We start from the raw sequence: 18,846 nt of genomic DNA on the forward strand, positions 1-18,846 counted from the left end.
GGTATAGATGAGATTGTGGATGAAATTGAGAGTGGTAATAGTGAAGAAGATAGCGTGAATCTGAGAGAGAATGGAGGAGAAAATGTAAATCTGAATGTTGCTGGAAGAGAGAGCGAGTCTGAGAGAATGATTGCGTGCCCGCGAACGCGTTCTAAAGGTCCTGCTAGTGAGCATCCATGGGTGTTACGTAAAGGCGATTTGAATGCAGTGTGAAAGGTGTTGGTTGGGAAACGCTAAAAGGGGGAGAATTATAGAGGATGAATAAATTTGTTTGTATTTAGCATTTCCCAACATTTTGTGAGAGAGAGAGAGAGAGAGAGTGTAATTGTCGTTAGTGTGTGCTTCGGTTGTTGGAAGAGGGATGGGGTCGTTAGTTTGTTTACTGGTGCTGTCTGTCTGCAAATGTCGAGGGAGTTTTTTTTTTCGGTTTTGAGTGAGTCTTGAGCTGAGTTCTGTGCAAGGCGGACATTGATGGTGGATTATTGTATGCTTCATGAGTCATGTGTTTTCCGTTGGATGTCATTGTTGTCTGTGCATGTGTCTCTTCCTTTTTGCTTGTTTTTTTTGGGTTGAAAGTCTGTTTTCGGTTTTGTTTGTGTAATTTTGTCTACTGTGTTGGTGACCATGGACACGTCATCCATCTCCCAGCAACCGAGGATCAGAGTGAGTATTGTATGTGGTTATATGTTCTGTGTATCTGTGTTGTGTATTGTTTTTGTGTTTTTAAAATTCCGCCACAATCCCCTGGCATTGGTGATGGACGCCATGCTCATAGACTGGTCGGGTCTGGATCTTTACGCCTTCCCGGCCTTAAGCTTGGTGAGCGAAGTCCTCAACATGTTCGTGTCACACCACAATACTTCTATGACTCTCGTAGTGCCATTCTGGCCCACAAAGGAGTGGTTCCTGCACCTTCTACGTCTTCTGGTAGACTTCCTGAGGCTGCTTTCCCAAAGACCATGGCAACTCATACAACCTCACTTCAAGAGATACCACCAAGGGTTGTCCACTTTTGCTCTGACAGGCTTCAGACTGTCAGGAAACTCATCATGGTGAAAGGTTTTTCAAGAGCAGTGACAGAAGCTATTGCAAAGTGTAGACGACAATCTACTTGCAACATCTACCAGTCAAAATGGACAGTGTTTCGTCAGTGGTGCAACAGACATCACATTTCATCTTCAGAGACATCTTTAACCCAGACCGTGGACTTTCTCCTTTACCTGAAGACCTCTAGAAGTCTTTCCTTGTCCACCATCAAAGGATACCGAGTGATGCTTACCTCGGTGTTTAAACACAGAGGTAAGGACCTTTCTTCTAACCAAGATCTTAATAACCTCATTAAGACTTTCGACACTTCCAAGCAGAAGAAGTCTGATTTAGCATCTTGGAACTTGGATGTTGTCCTTTAGTAGCCTACATGCCCCCCTTTCGAGCCACTCAGCTCTGCTTCCCTCAAGAATCTTACACAAAAGACCCTTTTTAGTAGCCCTGGCTACGGCCAAACTCGTTAGTGGCCTGCATGCAATTGAAAAGAGAGTAGGCTTCTCCCAAGGAGATGCAGTGTGCTCCTTTACTTAGGCTTCTTAGCCAAGAATGAGGAACCTTCTAAGCCCTGGCCTCGCTCCTTCCACATTAAGAATTTAATGGATATCCTGGGCCCAGATGAAGAAGAGAGGGTTCTTTGCCCAGTCAGAGCCCTGAGGTACTATCTACATAGGACCAAGAAGATCAGAGGATCTGCTAGCAACCTTTGGTGTTCTGTCAAGAATCCTTCTCGTCCCCTTTCAAAGAATGCCCTTTCGTTCTTTATTAGATACCTGATCTCGAAGCACATTCCCGGATTCAGGAAGACTCTTTTCCCTTGTTTAAAGTTAAAGCTCATGAAGTTAGAGTAGTGGCTACCTCTCTCGCCTTCAAGCACAATTTATACCTCTCGTCTATTCTTCAGTCGACCTTTTGGAGGTGCAAGTTGATCTTCACATCTCATTATCTGAAAGAAGTGGAGACAGTTTTTGAAAACTGCAGTACCCTTGAAGCTTTAGCAGTGGCTGGCATGGTGTTGGGGGAAGAAGCATATGAGAGATCCTGTCTCTCTTCTGTCTCTTTGCCTTGATGTAGGGTGTCGAGTTTTTTGGGGAGCCCAGGGGTACTTTGTACCTGGAGTACCCACCAGTTCTTTGGATGGGTAGTGATTTGTCATGTCAGGGTAGGTGATGGTGAATTCTGGTTGTTGATTTGTGGTACTGTGCCCAGACCAAGGGCAACTTTTTTCCTGCATACATCTTGTCAGCGATCAGGCACATCGTTGCAAGACTTCCACTGATGAAAAGGCGACTCTCAGCTTCTCGCCACGCCACTGCAGGTTAAGATGAGCACCAACCAGAGGCAGTATTTTCCTACTGTAGTTCTCTTACCAGGTAAGGTAGTGACAAGTATTGTTTCAGTGGTAGCCAATCTTTTCTGTTCAAGTCATTAGGGTAAATGATCGGGCATGACACATATCGATCGCTGAATTTTCACTTGATATTTAATTGGTGAAACAACAACAAAATTTAAACCTTTAAGAAAACCTTCCAAAAGATTGAAGTTTCATTAACAAAATGAGCTATAGGAAACTGCCATACAAACTAAAATAAGCATGCGAAGTCTTTGTAAAATAAAGTGTTCAAGGCAATTTTGAATCCAACCTGGCATTCCCCCAAATGCTGATGCCCCCTGAACGGCACTTGGACACTTCCTTCCCAGCGCTCATTTAATGGTGTACTGAACACTAATTGTGTATATATGTAATGTTTATTGATATTACTCAAGATTTTAGTTGTAATCAGCACAATAAAACAACATTTTGTTGCCTATACTAGTGAAAGTATGAGACATGGAATTCCCGTCTGTCATGTGGTGGAACTGAAATGCATTTTTACCTTGTAAACTGTGGTTTTAACCTTAATGACATCACAACTGAAGCTCCACAGTGTTTATTTGATTGTAACTATAAGCATTTTGTTCTTAATTCACTCAAAATACCACTTAAAATAGGTGAGAATGGTTGTTTACAGCACTTTACTCCATCAAAGTAGCAAAACTGTGGCGGGAACAATTTTCCAGCCTTATTGTACATCTGGCTGCCAAAAACATCAGAGAATGGACGACGCATTAGTGAATTGTTCATGATAATAATGCAGTATTTTGTTGTTAAGGCTCTTCATTGATTTAAGTCCGTGTTACTATGTAAACTTCACAGAAATGTAATGTGTACATATGAATGTTACCACTTTGGCAAAAATGCAAGAAAGTTGAGAATGACATTTATCTAGAATTGGTATGAGAGTCAAAATGCCATGATGTCAAAATACACGACTGAAATAAAGGTTTTAAATCCAAAATTATTACTTAAAACACCATTATATTTGACAAAACTTACACTATGTATGTAATATATATGTATACATATACATTACACTGTATGTAATATAAATTAATAAATAAAAAATACAATAGGAAAACGCAAAAAACAGCTACATCGTAATATTCACAGCAAGAGTGTTGAAATTTGTCTCAGGAATCTGATTTGTTCCGACAATATTTTCAAATGAATTATAATGAACACGTAATACATTTACTCACTTTAAATCCTTATTCTGGTGTTTAGCTACCTATTTAAATATCTAGCCCTCAGGCATCCTGAAAATTCGCTAGTGCTCCCCATCCATAGCCACCAGTGTTTACCACTGATGTAAAGGAAACGGTATCAGCATCTATGGGTACAAATTTTTTGCAGGTTTAATACAGGAAATGGGCAGTCTGTTTACACAAGTGACTCAGCAAATATAGAGACAGCGTCACTCGCTTACTTTTAAGGTTTTAAGTAAAACTTTTGAGAGCATCATGGCCCGTAAGTTAGTACCGTGCACGGCTAAACCTTAATGAACCTCAGTTTAATCGGAAGTGTGCCATTATTTTGTAATTTAGGAGAAAACATTTACTTTGATAGAAGCGTAGAGGTCTTGGCATGCTATGTAGAGGGGGAACAAAGTCTCACTGATGCTGATGGGACTGTATTCAAATGCACTTTCTGGAAGTGTTCAGAGCGTGCGGGAATTACGCAATGTGTCATGGCCCGATTATTTACCCTACTCCTTCAATGTTTTTTTTTAATAGATCAGTCCATTCATCCCACCCGCCTTGCAATGTGGGATTCAGCTAAGTAATTACTTGGTTAGTTACTTATATAAAAATGACATTTTTATAATAAAATTAAGTTTTATATATTCCTGCCAAGTAATTAATGAATCAGAGCCCTCCATCCTCCCCTTTTTCATGGACTGTGCGACAATAAAACAGAATGACGTTGCTGGTGGTTTGTTGCTCCTACACCCACACACACCCCGTTGCAGTGGGCGGTACCTGTCACCCCCACCCTTTGCAACTGGTGAATTTTGAATTTGGATGCAGTGCGAGCATAATCGTTTGCTAAGTAATTACTTGGTAAGTATATATAAAACTTAATTTTATTATAAAAATGTAATTATTCAATCTGTTTACCTTGTGGTTTAATCTGGCCTATTTTATACAAGATTCGTTAGCGCAAGTAACTGGTTTTTTATTTCACCCCTAAAAGCTTTGGTTTTTTACTTGGGTCTCTAGATCGTATCGTTTCCTAGGTTGAGGTTATGCTGCAAGCCTAATTGTATTGACTTTTTCTCAAACTCTTGTGATTTGCACGTATTCTCTCACCATTGCTCTCATTATGCAAGTGCAGGTCTAACCTAGGCCCGGTCTATCTTACATCTCGAGCATTCGTTAAGCATAGAAAATTCATTGTATAATTACTTACAAATTTCTTCAGAGATTCTTCGTCCAAATTCTCTACAAGTTTCATCTTTTTCACACAAAAATCGACGGCCTTTTCGTAAATGAATTGACAGTAACACCTGGCAGCTAATAGCAGTAGCGAGGCTTTCACGTGGGAGAGGTAATAATAGTAGTAGTTAATGGGTATTCCCTTTAAACGGCTCCCTCATTCGTGGTAAGTGTGTCTGACTGTGCGCGTTAAAGTTACATTCTTTCCCTTGGTGGCAGAGAGAACTTGGTGGTACCACATGCTTCGAAAAATTAAGTCTTCTTGTCGGTTTCTTGTTAAGGCAGAGTTATGGAAAGTAAGACATTAGCTGTTAGTTCCTCTTTATCTTCCTGGTGTGGCTGCTGGATGACACTAAATCGATTCTGATATTATAGAATACTTGGCAATAGAGTAAAAATTGTAATATATTTACATTTCCCACTTCACAAAATAAAACGCTTAGTTTCTTCCCCATTTAATCTTTTCATATCATTGATCACTAACTAGTCATTATTATCTTTTCAATATTGAACCAAGTTTCCTCTCTTGTGCATTTCTTAAATTTCCTATAGGTATGCGTGTTGACTTTTATTAATTATCTTTTCCATGCCGGCATTGTAGTGTATAAGAGAAAAAAATGCATGTTATGCGTTCTGCTTATAAGAGTATGCTCTCTCTTCGGGAGAGTTACAAGAGTATACCTATTAAACGTGGCAACTTACCATTGAACGTTGGTGCTACTTGGCTTGTTATCTACTTGACGGAAGCTCCTTGGGCCGCCTGTTTAGTACTAGCCCCTCGAGGATCAAAGTATTACATTTTAAGCCACCGTATGGTAAATGTAAAGGAGACAGCCGCACGATGACCACACAATATAGAAATGGGCGTATAAAATACTTTGATCCCCGAAAGGCTAGTACTAAACACGGCGTCCCAAGGAGCTTCCGCCATGTGATAACGTGCCAAAGTAGCACCGTTGTGTGTCTTGCTTTTTAGCAAGAAATACATTAATTTTCATCCATAGCATTTTCATTCAGATGCCACGACCATTAGATCAAACAGTGACTAGCAAATGCGGAACAACAAAAGCCTGTATTGTACATAAGACTCAAAATAATTTTGAGGGAAGGTGTGTATTCAGTTATAGAGCTTGGTCGGATTTACCAACGTATTTTCTCGCTGCTTGTTTGGAGTGTTACAGCAACCAAAGAACACTACGTCTTCGTCTGATTGGTAGTCCTTGTTTTGTTTTGATTGTCGACCAAACCACCTTAAGTTGAAGGCATGGCTGTTACCCGCGACTAAGATTCGTTTGGCTTTATGATGTGAAGTGCATTTATCTATCATTTTTGTGTGTGGTTTTGTGTTGAGGAACACCGGATTAATACACTCTCTTCTCCTTCTGCGTTGCGAAATACTGACTTGGATCACCTCCTTTCTCAGTAAGTAAGATTATTCTCCATTACTTGAGTTTTATAGGTTTTGTACTCTCATTCCTATGTTAGTTAACTAGTGTGTGTTGATAACTTTTATTGCTGATTGTATTATGATTAATCATAGGATTGTGTGTCCTGTACTAACGTGACGGCAATTTGAACTTTGAAAGCTGGATATGGGATTGCAACCATAAGAAACTTCCAACATACTCAAGAATCCATGAGAGAGAGAGAGAGAGAGAGAGAGAGAGAGAGAGAGAGAGAGAGAGAGAGACCTGAGCAACCAATACATTGTGAACGAGTTAATAAGTAAATTTGGCACTTGCTTGACCTGATATACTTTTCGTGATACTAAAACGGTTCATATACCTTAACTTCTTTAGTTATACTGCCCAACAAACCACCCACCCCCTTTTTGTAGGTTTAATTTCGATATGAATTTGTTGTATCTTGAAAGTACGGTATCTGTTCTGTTAGGGCTTATGCTACTAGAGACTTTATGATAATCAAATACAAATTATTGTCCTTTGCAATTGTAATGTGTTTATGATTACTGGGTCTCATAGACCCTTTAAATATCAATAATGGTCTGGTCTCATTTTTTGTTTATAGCGAAAGGTGGAACTAGGTGTAAAAAAAAGGCGTAATTATTATCCATGTTCGGGATGAAAGCTTAATGTTATCAGAGACTTGAGCAAGGTAAAAGAAAGGAGCATTAGTTTTAGACTTGACTTGTTCATTACCAGTAACTAGTGAAAGCAGAATGGCAGTCTCTAACGTAGGGTTTCACGAACACTTAGCTACAAAGCATGACTAAATTTTTGAGTGAATGAGTTTTTTTTTTTTTTCTCCTATCATAATATTATTTCAAATTCTGCTTAACTTTGCTTGGTTGATAAAGACCTTAATAACTGCTACAGAGAGAATATGTATGTGATCAAAGGGATATCAAATATAAGTTGAAAGTATCTGTATCATGATTTTTCTTTGATAGTGTTAGCCTACCGTGATAGATGAATCACGTTATTTTCCACTGTGCGCATATTTGCAGTATATGACTGCAACCCCGTGAAATCTTTAATCCTTACGAACATATGTGAAGGCATATTTTGTAGTTGCATGGTGAATGGGGACTGAGAAGTCGAGATTAGATTTTAACGAAATCCTTTTCTGATAATGTGAACCTTGGAGGTATGATGGATGTGAGCACATCCTCAAACAGCAGTTTTTGTCAAAAACTTCACAACTTATTTTTGTTTGTTTTAGTCATCATCAGTTTGGAGTGTTGCTTCCCAGTTTGTTTACTTCATTTCTGCACATGCTGCGAGTTAATCCCTACCAGAGAAAGGGCATTTTTATTAAAATACCAGGAAGTCGGATCGGATTCTAATGAATACCATATTCTTTGAAACTTGAATTTCAAGTCAATGGCCCCTGTGGGTTTGTTCCATATGAATAGGGTTATCTTCTGAATAATAATAATAATAATAATAATAATAATAATAATAATAATAATAATAATAATAATAATAATAATAAAAAAGTTAGGTATTTTTGTAAGGCCTCGTATATTTATAACAGTGATAAAATCAATGCAACCTGTTTTAGGTCATTTGTACTGCCTTTACTGGAATACTGTTCTCCGGTGTGGATGTCTTCTTCTGCCAGAGATTTATCCCTTTTAGATAGAGTGGTTCGTGGTGGTAGGTTTCTGTTTCCTAATAGTAGCAGTTATGACTTATCTCTAGTTTGCCACTTTCTCATGAAGTTGTATTTCAACAGAGATCTTACACATTCACAATTAATCCCTGATCCCCTTTGTTTGTCGAGAGCAGCCAGATGCGCTGAACAGCAGCACCAATATGCAGTAAATGTGCCTCGCTGTCGAACTTGTCAGTTCCAGAGGTCTTTTATTCCTCACACCGTTGGACTGTGGAACAGCCTCCCAGAGGATCTCGTGCAGTTGGAACTTCAGAATTTCAAGCGAAAATGCAATGCATCACTACCCTAATACTATCCTCCTTGCATTTTAATACATTTTTATCTATTTATTAACTTTTTTTTTTTTTTAATAAGTGGGATCTCTCCTTTCTGTACTTCCCTTCACTTCCTCGTACTTCTTCCTAATGAACACCATGTTCTTTGGAAGCTTGAATTTCAAGTCAATGGCTCCTGTGGGCTTCTTCCATATGAATAGGTTTTATCTACTGAATAATAATAATAATAATAATAATAATAATAATAATAATAATAATAATAATAATAATAATAATAATAACAATATCAAAGAAAATTTAGCAAATGATGTCCTTGATCGCGATAAAAACTGTGTAGAAGAGAATATAGACTCTTGTATCACTTGAAACCTAATTTAAGATCTTAGCTGTTCCGTAAAATAACGAAAAAATTAAGATATAACCGACCCGTTCTTTTACCCTGAGGTAAGGATAAGAAGCATCGGTAACGAAAGAAATTGTGCACTGTAAGAACATTTAATAAAATTTTAATAACTCTTGAGGCTAATAAAACTAACATTGCAAGATATAAAACTAAAGTGTAACCAAACCAGAGATTGTTGACTTTTCTGTGGAAAACCTCAACCCATGACAACGGCGACAGTCGAGATGCATACTTACAGCACAAATAGAGTTCTATTAATCCTGCATGCTTAGAGATGCGATTTAGGGGTTAGCTTTCATTTAAGCAAATGACCGCATGGATATGTGGCTTTTGTCTTTCCTGGCTTACTTTTCTATTTTTCTTCTTCTCTGGATCCCGTAGGGGAACGGGGGTGGAGTTGTGCCGTCAGTGCACCTCACGTGGTTCAATGTAGGCATTACTTTAGGTTCTTTACGGCGTCCCTTTGGCCTCTAGTTGCAACCCCTTTCGTTCGTTTTACAATTGTTTCAAAGTGCAACTGCGAGGTTTTCGTCCTGTTACACATTTAAAACTTTTTTCAAAGCTGAAAGGGTTGAATGACCCCATCTGAGGTTCTAGCGCTTGGCCTTTTATATTCCCTCCCTCCCTCATCTCTAGAGTGAATATGAAATTATATGAGGAAAATAAATGGTGGAGGTTACAGCGAAGGAATATAACCATCCACATACTATCTTCGATTATTTGATTCCTAGCACCTTTTGCTTAGATTCGAAAGAGTTTCGTAATTTTCTTACTTTAGGGTCAAAATCGGCTATATCTTAATTTTCCATTTATTTTAATGACCAAGTTGTGATTTAATATAGTTCTTTGAAATGAGGTTTTAGTGATAAAACCTCAGTTTTTATGGCGATCAGTTACATCATTTGCTAAGTTTTCTTAGACAAGAAATCTGATTTCCTTATACTCTAAATATTCTATGGGCTGTTTTGTACACCGTATTTTCTTTTAGGCCTAAAACTGTTGCTATAGAGTCTACATGTAAACTCCCACGTACTTTTTGCCATTCATTTATAAGGATTCAGAAATAAAACCAGTAGTTTTTTCTGTTAATGTGGCATTCCTTTTTTCCCTCATAATATTAACAGTGTTTATGAAGACATAATATTCATTATATCTGTTCCCTTGATCCGAAGTGGAATTTGGCGAACGTCATCTCTTGTAGTTATGCTACTAAGTGATATTCAGCGTAATTATTACATAATTTTTAAGTTTTTTTTTGGGGGGGGTGTCATGTCAAGCAGTCCTAACCAGATGTATTTTCTTCGATTAAAAGTCGAGCTGTACTTAATTTCTCTTCGATAGTTTTACGATTAAATAATGATTAGTCGATCTGTTGCTTAGATCAAAAGCCGAGTTTTGTACAATTTTTGTTTTCTGATGCTGCAATTAAATAGCCTTATGGATTTATTACTTAGGTTGAAGGCCAGGGTTAGAATTTCCCTGTTCTGATCTCAAGATTAATTTCCGAAGATTTTTGTTTATAGGGTCGAGTTATGCATCACAATTTCCCTTTACTGATCATGAGGTTTAATAGTTTCCAGTTGGTTGAATCTCCGAATCGAAATGCTTGGTTGGCATAATTTTCCTTTGTTGTTCTCTGGTGTTATGGCGAATTTCCAGCGAGCTTATTTCTTAGACTGAAGATCGAGTTTACCATAATACTTTGAGCTTATGATTAAATGCTCGGTGAGGCTATTCCCTAGATCGAGGGTAGAGTTTGACAAAGTTTCCATGTTCTGGTCTTATGACGAGATCTGCCGAGACGACGAGATCCTCCCTCCTGATGGTGCTTTCCACTCTGAAATTCCTCAGGATCTTACTCAGAATGACCTTCTCTTCCATCATGGCGAATTTTTGACCTGTGAGGCAAGGAAGGACAAACTCAGGTCGTTTTTATGCATTGTGTTTTTACGAATATTCTTAGCGTAATTTTATGAATCATTTATAATTCACATGCATTGAAAGGATTTTACCTAGAGAATTAAGTCTCTGCAGAATAGTATGCCTTGAATGAAAGAATAGCATAGTTGTAATAAATGAATAGGTAAATAATTAAATAAATAAGGATCTGCTAAAACAAATACTTTGAAACTGATGGCACAAGAGAAGTCTCTTTTAAACTTACTACCATCAACAATGATAACATCGCTATGAGGAATGTCCCACAGGTTTTCAGTTAAGGGCACACGTGTTGACTCTGTACAGAATGTTAATAGTTCCACTGTTGCTAATTACTTCCAATATTATGTCTAATATTGGACAATGACATCATGGCTCTTCAACAGAGTATGAATCTCTATTGAAGTTTTAATGGGGACTACTCTAGATCTTGTCTAGTACCAGCTATGGCTTTCAGTGATAAGGTATTATTCAATAATGGCGAGAGTAGTCTTCCAATGTATGATAAACATGCAAAGGGCCTTTGTACTAGATTTTGTGAGCATGACGTTTTTGAAATGAAACAGAAGTACTAGAGATGAGGTTTGATAAGGAATATTGTAAAAGTGTCAGCCTTTCTTTATAGTGATAAGTTTATCGCAACAGCAGTGGAATGTAGATTTGCAAAAGTTCACACATTAAATAATGTCAGTACAAATGAAGCCACATTTAATATGATTAATATCTAATGTAAATATTATATATAAATAAATGATTCCCATAATGGAATATTTACATTTACTGGTCTTTAGAAAACTTTTGTGAAATATGTGTATTTATTTGGGATCGAATAACAGAGACTGTTTATAATGTAATATTTAGACCGGTTAAAAAGTAACATGTAATATACCTTCCACTACACTAGTAGGTGATGCAGTACCCCTTTGTATCCATTTTTAAGTTACAGAAGCTGTCAAAAATGATCCATGAGTCACATTATTTATCTAATGTATTAGCTATGCGCGATTGTGTATGTGGCAGATAATGTTAGATTTCCTTTTTTCAAGGGGCAATAAAGAAGTATCCTTGACTTGTCTTCTGAGTAGTAATATTACATACCAATACAGTTTCTTGGCCCGGCACTGAAGGGTACGTAAGCATATGGATGCCTTTTTCTGCAGTTTTCTGGCAAGAAGCGATCAGGGTCGAAGATCTGAGGGTTTGGGAACTGCTCAGGGTCTCGATGAATAGCGTAAGGTGGAATCGCAACCTCTGCCCCAGCCGGTACTCTGTAATTATCTGAAGAAGAGCGTAGGTCTGAACTGAACTTTGTATTGCTGTAAGCATATGGGAAAGACGATATGCATTGTCATAAATGGTTTTCGTAAGTTCTAAATGCGTTTCATCTCATTTCTGTAAAACATTTGAGGATCTTGTCCTCATACATAAACTTACCTATGACAATGTCTTCGGTCAGTTTTCTCCCCATAAATGGCACTGAAGGGTAAAGTCTAAGGGATTCTTTAATGCATCTGTCCAAATAGTGGAGCTCTCTGATGTCAGCCATTGTCACTTGCTGATCTGGATCTCCCAGAACTGAAGTCAGTTCTTCATAGACCTTTTCCTGTTAGTATGGAGGTAATGTCTGTGGATATAGCTGAATGAATTGACTTCCAAACTTATTTTCTTCTAGACATTTTATTCTTTGTTTGTTACTTTGTTATTTGGCCAGAAAATAGGAAATTAAAGTACAATAAAGACATCTCACCTGAATCTCTGGATAATAACCCATGAAATACAAGACCCAATTGATACCGGCAGCAGTTGTGTCATGCCCTTCAAACATAAATGTATCGACCTCCTCTTGAATTTCTTCATTAGTCAAGGCTTTGCCATCGTCGGAGTATTCAAGAAGGAGATCCAGGAAGGCCAGTAACTTTTTCTTCCCTTGACATGAAAGAACAAACAAAGAATGAATAAATCAAGAATAAATAAGACAAAAAAGGATGTGTGTCGGGTCTAAGCTCACGCCGGAAGTCTCAAGTTTGTACTAGGGTACTCTTTTTCAAAGCTGCCGTTAGCTAGCTTTCGTTATCTGTTGCCGAGCTTTAGCAGTTATATTATTTATAATGAAATGAGAGAATCTGATGTTTTCAAAAAGGATATGATGGTAAAAGTTTTACATAAGTAAGAGCACGAGGTATCTGTATCTTCCAAAGATATCCATTTTAACACAACATAAAGTGAAATGTTTTGACCATTCCATCGTCACAGTGAGCCCATCGAAAATGCAGACTACCCGGACATGGAGTGACCAAGCAGATGAAAATCTGATTTGCCAAATTTCATGAAGTAAAAGAAATTAAATAGCCATCCACCAAGAGGAATTTAGTAAGATTTTGAAATGTATCCACATTTACTGGATCATTATTTTGGGACCAGTGTAGTGGAAATTGGGGGGAACGCCCTGAAATTTATGCCCAAACACGCAAAAATTATAGCTCTCACAAAATACATGGCAATCAGAACATTTTATATGAATGTGTGCATCACAAGATATGATGTCTCGGCCGTAAAGTAATTCAAGTAATTAGGCAGAGAGCTCCAAGTATGAAAAGAAAACACTGCTATTAAGTATTTTCATGTTGTTTTACTTAAGAAATAACATTTAGAAAAAAATACTCCATAGTCACCCTGTGCTGCCAGAACATATCCAGATAATTTCTGTGCCAGAAATTTTTTTGAATGAGGGTTTGTTCTCTTCCGTCATGATGAAAGTTTAGTTAAACAAAACATTCTCACTTGAAAATGAGATGTGTAGATTAAATAAAAAAAACACACCAAATCGTAAATATCCGGTAATCCTACTGCATACGAAATAAGCAGATGATTCTACCAACCTTTGAACACAATCTCATCTTGCTCTGTGCTGGGATCAGAGCTGTTTTCCTTCTGGGATTCATATAACTTCTGTTTCTCCCTGATGGCTCTCCTTTCCACGATGGCTTTCTGAGTAAAGCCGTGCACTATGGCCAGGTACTCCTTTTGCCTTTTAGCATAACCGAGTAGCTTGAAAATGAACGGTATGCCAAGCCATAACTTGGAGAGCCTCTCCCGTATCAATCTCATCAGCCTATAGGGTCCAGTGTTGAAAAAAGCGTTGGATAAACACGATGAGATTAAACCTGCTTTGTATATTTGTGCTACATAGATTACAGCAGCTATGAGGCAGAAAAAGCAGCATTTTTGTGAAAACCACACTTCACAATTTATTTTCTTAAGCATTAAGCTAAAAAAAAAAAACTGTGTAAAACTTACTTTGTTAACGTTCTCACATATTCAGAGTCCTTGTCTTCCTGAGCAGAGACTGTGCAACCCATTGCTGTTTCTGTGAACAAACAATCGAGTACAGATAATCACAGAGAGAGACTGTTGAGTCGTGCTTCAGTGTACATTTTTAACATTGTATTTTTACAGTCGTTTATCAATAAAATGATATTTATGAAAGTATTAATTTAATTACAACATTTATGTATCCTGATTTCCAGTTTAACAAAAAGGAAATTCCAGTTAAATTGTAATGGCTACTACGCTTTTTCTAGTAACTTTTCAGACATTATGGATTTGCTCATTTGCTCTTCAAAATGTTTCAGAAGACACCCCTTGACCTCTTGAGGTTACGCGCTACGACCTTGAGTTACGATAGACCCTGTAGGGGGGTAGTGCCGTCAGTGCGCCTCACACGGTGCACTGTAGGCATTAATTAAGGTTCTAGGCAGCGTTCCATCAGCCCCAAGCTGCAACTTCTTTCATTCTTTTTATTGTACCTCCGCTCATATTCTCTTTCTTCCATCTAACATACTACCCTCTCTTAACAGATGTTTCATAGTGCAACTGCAAGGTTTTCCTCCTGTTACACCTTTCAAATCTTGTTTACTTGTAATTGCCGTTTCAGCGCTGAATGACCTCATAGGTTCCAGCGCTTGGCCTTTGGCCTAAATTTTATATTCCATTCCATGAACTACAATTAACTTTTAAGGGTCAGTTTGTGTTTTTGTGCCGCCGTTGCCCCTAAAGGTGGATTCAAGAGCTTTTAACATCTTATCTGTGGTACAATCTGACTAAAAATACTTCTGAAAACTGCTGTTTTCTGCATTTGTTACCAACTCAACGGACGTTGCTCAGCTACCTCAGTTCTTGCCTGTTATTTTGACTCTGCAATTGAACATAACCAGTGCATGGCTGGGTAGCCAGGATCGTGCAGTCAGTATTCCTAATTCCATTTTTTTACATCTCCAATCCTTCAAACATCTACAAAACATCATCTCTGCAAACAATATCTCTGACTTCTGCCTTCAGTTCTCCCACTCTGTTAACCACTGCTTTGACCACTGCTGCTACAGAGGGAGCGGGTACATCAGTTTATTTCTATCTTGCTAGGAATCTTGATACTTTTTTTGCTCTAAGGAAAAAAAATGCATATCGTAAAGAAGTCTAGACTTCTGGTTTCGTAATGTGTTGAAATAATCTAAGTCCTGGGAGACAAATCCAGATATCCTTCCCTTTCCCTTCGTTGCAGACCATAGCTGTATTCATTAGTGGAAAGTTTACTTTCTACGGCTTCCGTTTGTCAGTTTTCTTTTAGTGGTTCAAGCGCTCCAAATCCTACTTGGCCCTTCTTATTTATAATCCCCAAAATTTTCTCCTTGCAAGGTTCACAGGATTTTTACACCCTTGAATACTAGAAAGGCATCCGTCCTGGTCTATACCCTGCATTATTTCTGAAGAAATAATGCAGGAGTCTCCTAAGCTTCCTCTCCTTTTTTGCTCAGTTGATAAGTTCTGAACTTACACTTCCGCTTAATTCTTTCTACTCGAAAGGAAGGTGAACACTCGACTCCTCGAAAGTAGTTTCTTATTTCTTCAACTTTTAATGCGAAAGCCTTCAAAATGTCTCTCCCTCTGTCGATTTTCCTGAAACTTTCTCTTCTGTTGTTTCCTGGACAAGACTCCAGATATTTACCCTACCCTATGGCCTATTCCAAGTCTAGATAAAAATGTAAAAACTTTATTTCAGTAGCATATGTCATGAATTTAACTTCAGGAAAATCCGAACTTACCGCAGATTATGTCCAATGCGCAGCGAGTGATATAAGGGAATATATCGAATGTAGTCCCATCTGCTTTTTCTCCTAATTTCCTGATCAAAGTGTTGGACTGACTGTTGAAGACATCAACGAAATCTTCCAAGATCTTGAAGTGGAATGCTGGTGTTAGGAGTTTCCTCCTTGATTGCCATTTTTCCCCTTTGTGGAAATGAGCTTTGTTTTTATTTATCTGTTCTATTCAGAAATTACTTATGACTACCTAAAAGAAGTTTATATTTGTATTTCAGTGATATTAAAGAATGTGGACAAAGAGACTGGTCAAAACTGCTTCCCAGTTTGAACAGGGCTTCAGATATGTATAAAAACATGAATGGCCATTATTGAACTTGCAAAAGGCCCTAGAAGTTTGATGTCAGTGATATTGGATCAAAGTGAATCCTAAAATGGCCTAGAGAGTAATTGAGTGAATATATTAATAAGGTTCTAGTGAGAGAATGCTAGTGAAAACTGCTACAATATTTTTTTAAATAGAATTTTGACAGTATCTTTCTTGAAGTTACCCTGCCTTTCATTGAATGTTTTCCTTGAGCTAAAGTGAAAACCATCGCATTTGCTGCTGAGAGATTATGGTTAGAGATATGTCATTTCACAGAACTGGAAAAGCTAGAAGACATTTTATTGTCGATCGTCGATGGCAGACCTCCGAAATAAAGTATCATTAAGATAAATTTTTTTTCTTGAAGAAATCAGTACTGCAATCCGTGCATTTTAGAACTGATAAGTGAAGCCACAGGCAGCAGAGACTGGAACAATAGCACTTGGGAAGGTTTCCTTAAGAGTGGAAAGGCAATATACTTACCGGTGGATGTTAGAAGGCCAGTACCAAGCCATGGATGAAGAAATTTATAGCCGTCAGCCTTGTTTATGTTCCTGCTACTACTCAGTATCAACTGTTAAGAAAACAGAACAAGAGAGATTACAGAGGCCAAATGAATTTATAAATGTAAAATGATATAGGGGCATTTTATATCACGTAAAAAGGAACTGGTATCAGCATTTAAGAACTGTAACTAACTGTTTATTAGAGGGTTAGACCATTATGCAAGATTATGTTTTTAAGTGTGTGTCCACATTACAGTAAAACATGCCGTCAACACATGTAGGAAACTCATCGCTTACATATCACAAGCAGATTGAAAGCAATTCAACGACCGTAAGTGGAGAACGATCTCTGAGAAATAGTGGATAATGGAACGAAGCTCTGGAAGGACTACCAGTAAGGCGTTGACATGTATCTAACCTATTTGTGATATGTGTGCAATAAGTTGTCAATGCGTTTTTACGATATATTTTACTGCAGAGTGGATGGACCTTTAGTTACTATAGAACACTGAACTCACCTCTGCAGCCCTGGCTTTGATAGCATGTACGCGGCTCATTGACCCCATCTGTATCTGATATATGGGAGCCTTAAAACTCCAGATGTAGTTCATTCCAGATCGAAGGAGGAAGTTCTCTAGCATTTGCAAGGAGATCAAAGAGGAGCATGAGTGAATCATCAGAGAATCCACGAGAGGTTTTAGACAAAGGTTATGTCAGCATAGAGTAAGTGAAGGACTCTATATCTTTCATTCTTAACCATTTGGTAATTTCACTGCTGCCAAAAATTAATTAAAATCACACGATTCCTTTAGATACTTTGATTAGTCCACGGTATTCTTCCCTCAGTGTTTCCGCATCTCCTTATTTTGTTTATTATTTTTCTTTGCTTTGGATTTTTTTTTCCAAATAAGCGATTGGCACTGGTTGAGTGGGGTACTTCTCAAACAGATACCTCAACAATTATAATCTGAGATTTCAAACAAAGTATTGGAAACTCCAAACTAGAGGACTATGGAAATTATACTTCTGAATATTTGTCTTTTCGGAGATTCTGATATCTTTGCATAACTCTGTCAGAGATATCATTTTTAGCCACTAAAGCGAAAGTGGCTGAGAAGTAGTCTTTTTGGGACGAATTAATTACCCGCATAGGTAATTAATTGGTGTTTACAAGTGGTATGGCTGTTGGCCTGGAAAACAAGATTATTCAGTATGCCGATGATGCAACGCTTGTGGGTGTTGTCGACTCTCCACCTGTGAGAGATGAAGCTACCCCTAGTGGGCCTAGTTTCAGTCGTGACATGGAGTGGACTGATGAATGGTGTAGCCGGTGGGCTATGTGGCTGAACTCTGGTAAAACGAAAAACTATTGACTAGTAGATCTCGGACAGATTTTGCACCCTGTCCTCCCCCTTCAAGTGGATGGGACTGCTGAATGGGTCTGCAGCTTTAACTATACTCGGTGTAACTTTTAACTCACATCTTACTTTTGACGAACATCTAATGAAAGTGTCAGCAAATGCCGCACGGAAGTTATGTATTGTACGTAAGGCTTCATATATTTACAACAGTGATAAAATAAATGCAAACTGTTTTAGGTCACTTGCCCTTCCTTTACTAGAATACTGTTCTCTGGTGTGGATGTCTGCTTTTGCTTGAGATTTTTCTTCTTTAGAAAGACTGCCCATCAAGTTAGTGACCTCTTTCAACTTTTTCACGTGGTGTGCGACAAAGAATCGCGCGTTAAAGTGATGTGTATATATATATATATATATATATATATATATATATATATATATATATATATATATATATATATATATATATATGTATGAATATATATATATATATATATATATATATATATATATATATATATATATATATATATATATATATATATATATATATATTTGATTTTAAATCATGAAAAAAAAAAAACGTGATGATTATATGAAAAAAGGAAAAGTGAAACAATTCAGATGCTAAGTACTTTCGTCTTATTTCAAAGACATGGTCCAGCAATTAAAGTTATACAAAGACAGGGGTGTATATACGTGGTGGGTATAAGTCCCAAGGGAATACAAAAAGGTTGGGAGGTCACAGAACAGTCAACGGATTAACATCGAAATCTACCTATTGGTAATCCTCTTTATTCTGTCTTTCAAATCCTTCAGGAACATATGTTTTATTACAGGGTCAAAAGGAAATAATCCTTGGCGTAAATTTAGGTTCTTCCCCCAGGTCAACTGAATCATAGTGG

The 18,846-nt window shown here is 37.7% G+C and overlaps 2 protein-coding genes across 3 annotated transcripts in view; both read right to left on the reverse strand.

Annotated features, from left to right (window-relative positions):
• Positions 1-5,071, reverse strand: part of LOC136830234 (uncharacterized) — a 45,574-nt gene extending 40,503 nt beyond the window's left edge. Inside the window, exon 1 of the mRNA XM_067089533.1 lies at positions 4,835-5,071. Within this exon, the coding sequence (XP_066945634.1) occupies positions 4,835-4,879 (45 nt within the window). The 5' untranslated portion in view covers positions 4,880-5,071. The remainder of the gene's footprint in view (positions 1-4,834) is intronic.
• Positions 5,072-8,754: 3,683 nt separating this feature from the next.
• Positions 8,755-18,846, reverse strand: part of LOC136830226 (cytochrome P450 4C1-like) — a 33,052-nt gene continuing 22,960 nt past the window's right edge. For both annotated transcript variants that reach the window (XM_067089525.1, XM_067089526.1), the window contains exons 5-13: positions 17,102-17,217; positions 16,561-16,651; positions 15,714-15,899; positions 13,912-13,981; positions 13,494-13,726; positions 12,362-12,540; positions 12,049-12,217; positions 11,713-11,892; positions 8,755-10,574 (exon numbers count right to left, since the gene is read on the reverse strand). In XM_067089525.1, the coding sequence (XP_066945626.1) occupies positions 10,408-10,574; positions 11,713-11,892; positions 12,049-12,217; positions 12,362-12,540; positions 13,494-13,726; positions 13,912-13,981; positions 15,714-15,899; positions 16,561-16,651; positions 17,102-17,217 (1,391 nt within the window). In that variant the 3' untranslated portion in view covers positions 8,755-10,407. The remainder of the gene's footprint in view (positions 10,575-11,712; positions 11,893-12,048; positions 12,218-12,361; positions 12,541-13,493; positions 13,727-13,911; positions 13,982-15,713; positions 15,900-16,560; positions 16,652-17,101; positions 17,218-18,846) is intronic.

The sequence above is a fragment of the Macrobrachium rosenbergii genome, chromosome 46 (genome assembly GCF_040412425.1).
Source record: "Macrobrachium rosenbergii isolate ZJJX-2024 chromosome 46, ASM4041242v1, whole genome shotgun sequence".
Lineage (NCBI taxonomy): Eukaryota > Metazoa > Arthropoda > Malacostraca > Decapoda > Palaemonidae > Macrobrachium > Macrobrachium rosenbergii.